This window comes from Phyllostomus discolor, chromosome 11, assembly GCF_004126475.2.
Source record: "Phyllostomus discolor isolate MPI-MPIP mPhyDis1 chromosome 11, mPhyDis1.pri.v3, whole genome shotgun sequence".
NCBI classification, from domain to species: domain Eukaryota; kingdom Metazoa; phylum Chordata; class Mammalia; order Chiroptera; family Phyllostomidae; genus Phyllostomus; species Phyllostomus discolor.
Genome location: NC_040913.2, coordinates 84495774 through 84504561, shown reverse-complemented (window position 1 = coordinate 84504561; position 8788 = coordinate 84495774). Strand labels below are relative to the sequence as shown.

Below are 8788 nucleotides of genomic sequence, written 5' to 3'. Positions count from 1 at the left end.
ATGTTCAATTCAGATATTATTAGAGATCCATGATTTAAATTTCTATAGTGGCTTATATGAAATTACCCAACCTTCCCATCTAAGATCAATCTGTTTAAATGGTTTTATGGGGCTGTTAATATGTAATGACGAACTCTCAAAATGAGGACTCTGTTAGGAGTAAGTACCCCCAGTTCCAGCGTGTGGCTTACACAGTGAGAGATCCCTTGAAAGTCTAGGGTTGAGGATGAGCCAGTGCACAGGAGTTCCACATTGAGTCATAATTGGCTTTGTGTTGGGAGGGTATATGTCAACTGGTGAGATCAGGCACAGAGGAGAGGAAGAGTTTCTTGTACTAACAGCGTAGCAACTGATCTTAGCCAAAACAATCGAATCTTGAGAGGAATTTGCTAATTCCAGAACAGGCATGACCTTGCTCTGATGTCCTTCCTAGAGAAAATGTCTATGGCAGATTTGATAGAGAATCTCAGGGAAGAGCTGACCTGTTTCATCTGCTTGGATTACTTCACCAACCCGGTGACCACCGAATGTGGGCACAGCTTTTGTCTGTTGTGTCTCCTGAGGAGCTGGGAGGAGCACAGCACTCCGTTGTCTTGTCCCGAGTGCTGGAGGACCTTGGAGGTCCCCCACTTCCAGCCCAATGAGCGTCTGGGGAGGCTGGCTGGCATCGGCAAGCAACTCAGATCCCAGGTGCTACAGAGTGAGGACCAGCAAGGGCCCTGCGGGAGAATTCTGGCAGCCGCTGCGGTGTTCCCTGGTGATGTGCAGGATCTAAACACCTTCTCGACCCCGGGTCACGGCATAATCGGAGTGTATGTCTCGAGTGAGGCTGAGGGGCATCACAAAGTAAGTATATGGCTGCTCGATATAACTCTCAGAACACTGTCCATGTCCATCACTTAACTCCCATAACCTGGTCTGTTGGTGACCACCTAGGGTGCTGATCTCCAGGCACAGTCCGCATGCCTGGCCTGCATCCTGCTTTACTCGTTCTCTTAGTGGCCCAGTCATCCTCTTGTCTTTGGTCCTCAAGACCATTTACGACCTGGTATGCTGCTTATTTGCCACGAGTGTTTGTTTCTTTGCAGGGGAAACTCCAGGAAGTCCTAAATCTTTTGAGTAAAAAGAAAAGGGAAACTCAGGTTGTATTAACCCACGAGAAGGAGAGAGTGAAATTGTGTAAGGTCAGTAACTGTGCTTTTGCATTTTGTACGTGATTCTGGGAGGAGGGAGTTCTAAAGGGATACTTACTGAAACGCCAGGGGAAAAAAGATGAAAGAGTGTGCGGTCATCTTGCTCTGGCCTCCCTGTCTCTGCTTGTGTGCCTGGGGACCTCAAGGCTCGGCCCGATTCCCCCGTCCCCAGGCCGGCTTTTCATGTCCCCCTTGGGCACATGTATAACTCAGAGGCCACCTCTATTTAAGCTCTTATTATAATTGTTTCAAATACAATTTATATGTATGTAACATGACATGGAAATTAATAAAAAATATTTCAAATGCTTTGGGAACCCTCTCCCCCATAAAAGAGTACAAATGCAGAAAAATAAAATAAAATAAAGAGAAAGGGAAATAAAGGCCAAATAGTAGTTTGGATTAGTACACCCGAACAAATGCTCATGGGCTCTCACAGCTTTGGATGTGAGCTGTCCAGCAAAGCAAAGACCTGAATGTTTAGATATTTAAAAAATACACGTATATCTGATTCTCCCAGGAAACTCTGAGCCTTCAATGGGAGTATTCATGATGTACATGTCTATTGCTAATATGTGATCCAATGCCTACCTTTATTGAAAAGATATTTGCTGAATAAATGAACATACTTTTTCATAATTTTGTCCTTATTTTTTATTGCTTTGTATTTTATAACGGTACTGATCACCCCCTGGCATATATTTTTTTATTTATTTTTGTTTTTCTCCCCACTAGAATGACAGCCTTCAGAGAATAGAAATGTTGGTTTTCCTTACTACTATGCCTATATCACACATACACATAAAATATCAAATTAGGAAATTACAGACCCAGCCAGTCAACAGAATAGATGTGTTATGTGTCAAGTTTCAAGAGCCGCCCCAGGGGAACTTTAGGACTTTGTAAGGGTGAGAAATGGCATTCTGTTACTAACCTCATTGTATTGTTGTGTGGGTGTCATGGCAGGAAGAGACAAAAAATTGTAAAGAGGTTGTTGTGTCAGAATACGCCAAAATGCACCAGTTCTTGAAGGAGGAGGAGCAGCTGCACTTCCAGTTACTGGACAAGGAGGAAAGACAGAACCTGAAGAAGCTCAGGGACAACGAGATCAAGCTGACCCAGCAAATAAGGGGCCTCGGCAAGATGATGGGTCAGATACAGTCCATGTGTGAGAGCTCGATCGGAGCATCCTTTGAGGTAAGAATATCGGGACAATGACTGGAGCATGTGTAGTAACACATATTTCAAGTCATACAAAATGATTTTTCTTTATTTACTTAAAAAACCCAGTTTTGGTCCAAAAGTAGTTTTCCTAAAGAATTAATGTTCTGTAAAGTGTTGAAGAGGCAGAGAGGAAAAACAGATGGTACCCACGCTAACCCAGCTTGACAGTGACTCCCGTCTCCTCTGTGCCTGCCTCGCCGCAACCTCAGCTTTGCCGAGTACTGCAAGTGTAGTGAGTGTGGGCTACGGGCCAGGCACAGTAAACATCTTCACCGAGGCCCGATGAAGTTAAATACTATTATGGGATGTACTATAGGTGACTGTCATCTACAAAATGGGTTTATAGCAGCTCTCGTTTAAACACTCAGACCTAGGTCGGTTAGGTAGTTTGCCTTTCAAATAGCTAGTGGCTGGGAGAACCCAGGTATCTGTGCTCTGAGCGCACATTCCTCTCCATCTCCGCTCTGCCGTGGTCCTGGGCTGCTGCTGCATTCCCAGACCCTCTCAAACATCGGCTGTGTGAGCCAAGCCCAGCTTCGGATCTCTGTCCTGGACTGGCTCCTCCAAAGGCTGCGAGGTCATGTCATGCTTTCCCCACAACCCGCTCCTGCTGCACACAGGTTCAGTCTCAGCGAGCACTGACCACTTTCCTATAATGGTCTCCGACTCCCCAAAACACTGCATGATGAAGCCAATCGTCTGGCCCCTTTGTCAGCCACAGGTTCTCTTGATAAGTGGTGATAAGAGAAAGAAAAGAACAAAGTCATCTCCAGTCTTTTGAGAAGTATCTCATGTTCCCAAGAACTCACCCCTAGAGGAAGCAGGGGATATTTTTTCCTACCATATGCTCTTCCATGCAAGGGGTCCTAGAGCCATGGGAAGCAGTTCTGAGACATTTGCAGAGGCCTATATCCAACATGGATTCAGCCTTCACTAGCAGTCAACATGCACAAACACTAACCTTCTTTCTTTTATGCCCTTAGGAGGTGAAAGAAGCGCTGGAAAGGTAGGTTTCCATCACGTGTGCAGTAGTGTCCAATGCAGGGATGCGGTGCCGATGACGTAGGCTGGGGGTGGAGTGGGGATGAGAGGTTCCTTGTGGCTGGGACAAAATGGGCTGGCCTCTCAACCCGGAGCGGGTCATGTGGTCTATGCAGAGGAAACGGAGTGACCGCCTTCTCTCTCGCAGGAGTGAGCCGCTCCTGCTTCAGTGTCCAGAGACCGCCACCACGGAGCTGAGCCTGTGCCACGTCACCGGAATGCGGGAGATGCTAAAGAAATTCAGCAGTAAGTCAGCCTGGTTTATCCAACCTCCGGTGCTTTCCAGAACTCACATCAGTGTACTTCAAGGGATGCAAAACTAAGGCCTTTGGCAGCTTCTAACAGAATAGCCAGCGGCTGGGTGCCCGTCTGTCAGTGAAGGAAGGCACCCTGAGCCAGCAGGGGGCACCAGGGGGGTGGGGCCACAGGCATCCTCTGTGCTGGGGCAGACAGAAGCCGTGAGATGGGACTGGGGTCTGCTTGGCTTTGCTTCCTAAGGAGTCCTGGTCGTCCCTTTGTTTTCATTGCTCTGTGTTGTCAGTCTCACCCCCGGGCATGTTTGCAGGTGCACACCTCCTCAGGGGTCTTTGCATTCCCACCTCTGTCTTTGCTGAGATAAACGCTAATGAACTTAAATTCCAGTGAGAGAACCTTCAAAGAACTGTCTTTCTAGAATACTCCAGATGTTAAGGCTGGCTAAGAACAGGAGAGGTCAGCATTAGTTCTCAACTTTTATCTCGACAATCTGACTTTCAGAGGGAGGCCTAACCAACTTGGTATTTGATAAGTTTCTGCTTTGTGCCTGGTGCTGTGCTGTCGGGCTCTGAGGACACTTAGCCGGACAAGGCTTGCCTTTGCTCTTGTAGACCTTTCGGTGAAATTGAGGAGATGGACAGTAATCACAGATATTTAGTGATGATTGGAATTTGATCTATCAATGAAAGTATACATTGTGTGATAAAGCAACCTAATCTTGTCTGGAGAGTCAGTGAAAGTTGGAGGCCTGTTCTGTGACATCCTTTCTAGAGAGTGACAGAGGGGTCTCTCACTCCTTTATCCAAGGGTCACGGCAGCTTGCACTAACTCCTATGAAGCTGCCGGTAAGCATGACTTAATTAAAAATGCTGATTAGGAATCGCTATTCCAGCACTCGGTAACTCTGAAATCTTGGTCCAGCTTCCTCACCTTTACACACCCAAGTTTTCTCTTTCATAAAAATAGAAAAACAATAATACTTGCTATGATTAAGTGGGATAATGTACAGAAGATGCTTGACTCCCCAGTAGAAGTTCAGTAAAATGATAACTGCCTATATTTCCCCCCCAAGCAAATTGAAGAATCAGAACCAGCTTCGGGTGAAGCAAGTACAAATGACAAAGGGTGGATAATGATTACTTGCCACCCAACGGTCTTTTGTTTTCTTTTAGAAATTTACTCTCCATTTAAGAAAAGAAGGGCTCAGAGATTCTTTTTGAAAAACAAAAATCCCCACCATGCCCACCTAAATTATATTGAAAAAAAAATAGGACTGAATACTGAGACTTTAATTTACATTGCACACACATGGAGGCGCAGGCGATCGAGAATGCCAATGAGAATTCATTCTTTTCTCCTCCTGCAGCGGACGTAACTCTGGACCCGGCCACAGCCAACGCCTACCTCGTCTTGTCCGAGGACCTGAAAAGTGTCCGATACGGAGGGGTCCGACAGGAGCTGCCCGACAACCCGGAGAGATTCGACCAGTCTGTCACCGTGCTGGGAGCTCAGAGCTTCACCTGTGGGAGACACTACTGGGAGGTGGAAGTAGGGAGCAAGACGGAGTGGGAGGTGGGCATCTGTAAGGACTCCGTGAGCAGGAAGGGAAACCTGCCAAAGCCCCCGGGGGACCTCTTCTCACTGATAGGCTTAAAAATTGGAGATGATTATAGCCTTTGGGTCTCATCACCGTTAAAGGGGCAACACGTCAGAGAGCCCGTGAGTAAGGTGGGCGTGTTCTTAGACTACGAGTCCGGACACATAGCGTTCTACAACGTGACAGATGAGTCTCTCATCTACAGCTTCCCTCCAGGCTCTTTCCAAGGGCCTCTTAAACCGATATTTTCCCCTTGCCTCCCGAATGAAGGCACAAACACAGGCCCCCTTACCATCTGCTCATTGGATGGCTGTGTCCGAAGGAGATGCCCCTTAGCCCTCACTAAGGATGAGGTCTAAGACCAACAGATGACTAGTAATTAAGGTGATAAATGTATGGACAGCATTAATAGCAGGTGATCTAAAAGTAAAGTCCCCCCAAAGAGTTTCTACTTGCTTGAATAGCCCTCACTGAACAGCCAAATTGGACAATCAACTTCTAATACCAAATAGGAGAAAGCTGATTATATCTTGTATCTTTAAGAAAATTTATCATTTAGACCATCCATGTATGTGCTGATCGCTAAAAATGTAGAGTTAGAACTAGGCCCTGTTACTCCAAATCCCACTGTTGTAGGCCAGTTTTATAAATATATGTCATTTTTTCAAGTGTTTTTATTTATTTGACTTCAAAAATCTGCCGTTTGAACGTGCCTTTGTTCCGTGTCTGCAGCTCTGCACACTGAGGCAATGCTAGCCTCCAGGGGCTGGGCGCACGGGTTCTCCTTCCCAGGGTGGAGGAGGAGGACTCGAGGAGCAGCTGTCTCTGCAGAGTCACTTTTCTTTCTGTCCTGTGGAGCCTGGGACATACGTACTCAGGGAATTTCAGAATGGCTGCAAGTCTGTGTATGAAAGTCACTCATGTTCCCATAATCACAGGAAGCTGAAACCTCCGTTTCTGCTATGTTCAAAGGTGACAGAGATAAGTCTCTGCTCAATAAAACTATCAAGGGGATGGGTCCCACATGACCCCATTAAGTTATATATAAGGTTATTGTCTGTGCTTTGCTGTTTGCTATGAGCAGAAGCCTTTAAAAGTTATTGATTTTGGGGGGTGACATTGGTTAATAAAATTATACAGGTTTCATGTGTACATGACACATTTTTTAAATTTACTTATTAGTTATTTATATTTATTTTTGTTTATTTTTCTTGCTGAATTCCTTCACCTTTTTCATCCAGCTTTCACCCATACCCTCAGCTACAATTAGTCTGTTTTCTCTCTCTGAGTCTGTCTCTATGCTGTTCATTTGTTTATATTGTTCAGTAGATTCCACAAAGGAGCAAAACCATATGGTATTTGTCTTTCTTTGACTGGCTTATTTCACTTAGCGTAAAACTATCCAGGTCTATGCATGCTGCCACAAAAGGTGAAATTTTCTTCTTTTTAAAGACAGTAGTATTCCATTGAATACTCATAAAAAAAGTTTTTGTAATCCACTCATCTACTGATGGACCCTTGGACTGGCTATTGTAAATAACAGTTCAAAGAGCATAAGGGTGTATGTGTGTGTGTGTGTGTGTGATACATTATATATACGTTATATATATGGGTGTAGATACATGATATATATCATATATATATATATTTTTTCAAATTAGTGTTTTGGGTTTCTTTGGATATATTCCTAGAAGTGGAATTGCTGGGTCATCGGGCAGTTCTATTAATTTTTGGAGGTAAATCCATACCACTTTCTAGAGCAGCTGCATCAATCTGCATTCTACCAACAGTGCACAAGGGTCCCCTTCTCCCACATCCTCACCAACACTTGTTGTTGATTTGTTGGTGATAGCCATTCTGACAGGTGTGGGGTGATATCTCGTGGTTTTAATTCTCATTTCTCTGACCATTAGTACCACTGAACACCAGGCACTGCCCTCTTCCGCTCTTTGCATTTTACCCCACACCACGGAAGACCAATCACGTACTCTTTAGATAATTTGTTGCTCTGTTTCCCTTTTTTAAATTGTATTAAATTTAAATTCTTAATATATTACCTCAAAACGCTAAGAAACAAATCATAAACAGCAAACACCAAGCATATTTAGAATATATCTTCCTCAATCCCAAATCATTTTTTTTTAATTTGGTAAATGAATATAAAACTTTAGTGTGCATTACACTTCATTGTAATGCAATCTAAGCGAAAGTTTAGATTTTCTTTGTCTCAGTGAGGGTGATATCGGCAAGGAAACCAGCCTATTTTTTCCCTTGGGCGAGTTACCCCGAGTGGGTCCATTATCCACAACGGGCCCACCACTGACCGAGTATGGCAGGCGGGGTGCGGGGGATGTTGAATCTACGCTATCCGTGCTCTTCTGAGCTTGCATAAGCAACCATGAAAATGTTGGCAAGAAAAATTTCATTCCAGCTTTCTAGATATAAACCTGAAGTCAAGCAATGCAGTGGTGAGGTGGGGAGCGAGATTGAATGGAGTGAAAAACTGAGAATTTCACTCACTGATTTGGAAAGTTTATCCCCTTGCTCTGTTCAAGGGTCTGGGTCTCTCTGTCCCAGCTTTTAGACATTTGAGGAAAACATTTTCTTGAATTTGAATGATGTGTTCCACGTGGAACCTTCCACCATTATCCTATTAACTCCTCCCCTTGCCACACCTCTGTCTTCCACTCTTTCCTGAGTGGACAGTTTCCCCAGGAAGTAACAAGTCACAAGTAGCCTCCTGTAGTGGACATTACCAAAACGAAATCTGGAGTCACAGCCATTTCCTTCTCTGCCTCTCCTCGGTTTTCTAGAGGAGAGTGGATGTAGCTAGACCTTATCTAGAGGACATCAAGAGTGATCTCTCACACAAGATCCCAGCTTGATTACTTTTTTAAATTGTCTTTGTCCATCTTAGAGTGCCTTAAATATAAAACATTATACATATGTTTCTGTGAAATCCGGTTTACCAATAAAACTCCCTTAGCTCTTCAAATGAGGTCTTTGTCTGACCTGCTCTAATTATCGCATCTCCCCATGGTATAACTTTGATCTATGATCCTTCAATAGTATTGATTACTTAATATTTTTTCAAGCTCTGGCTGGTGTGGCTCAGTGGATTGAGTGCCTGCCTGTGAACTGAAAGGTCACTGGTTTGATTCCCAGTCACAGCACATGCCTGGGTTGCAGGCCAGGACCCCAGTAAGGGGTGTGCAAGAGGCAACTGATCAATGTATCTTCTGCACATCTATATTTCTCTCCCTCTTTCTCCCTCCTCCTCTTTCTAAAAATAAATATATAAAATATTTTTTAGAAAGATTATGTTTTCAAGGCTCTCTTACACTAATTCAGCACATTCAAGAATGTGTCCCATCCCCCTTTCTGTAGTCTTGGATTTCTTCCTTGGTGGGTGGGAACAAAATAATTATAGGCCATAGTAGGAAAATAGAAGACTGCTGAAATGTGCAAAGAACAAAAT

At 44.3% G+C, this 8788-nt stretch overlaps 1 protein-coding gene across 1 annotated transcript; it reads left to right on the top strand.

The window, feature by feature from the left end:
* Positions 1-317: 317 nt before the first annotated feature.
* TRIML1 (tripartite motif family like 1) lies at positions 318-5975 on the top strand. The gene is made up of 7 exons (XM_028526247.1): positions 318-846; positions 1089-1184; positions 2160-2390; positions 3401-3423; positions 3607-3704; positions 5080-5694; positions 5726-5975. Exons 1-6 carry the CDS (start codon positions 421-423, stop codon positions 5667-5669), a joined length of 1464 nt encoding a protein of 487 aa, XP_028382048.1. The 5' UTR covers positions 318-420; the 3' UTR covers positions 5670-5694; positions 5726-5975.
* Positions 5976-8788: the final 2813 nt, after the last annotated feature.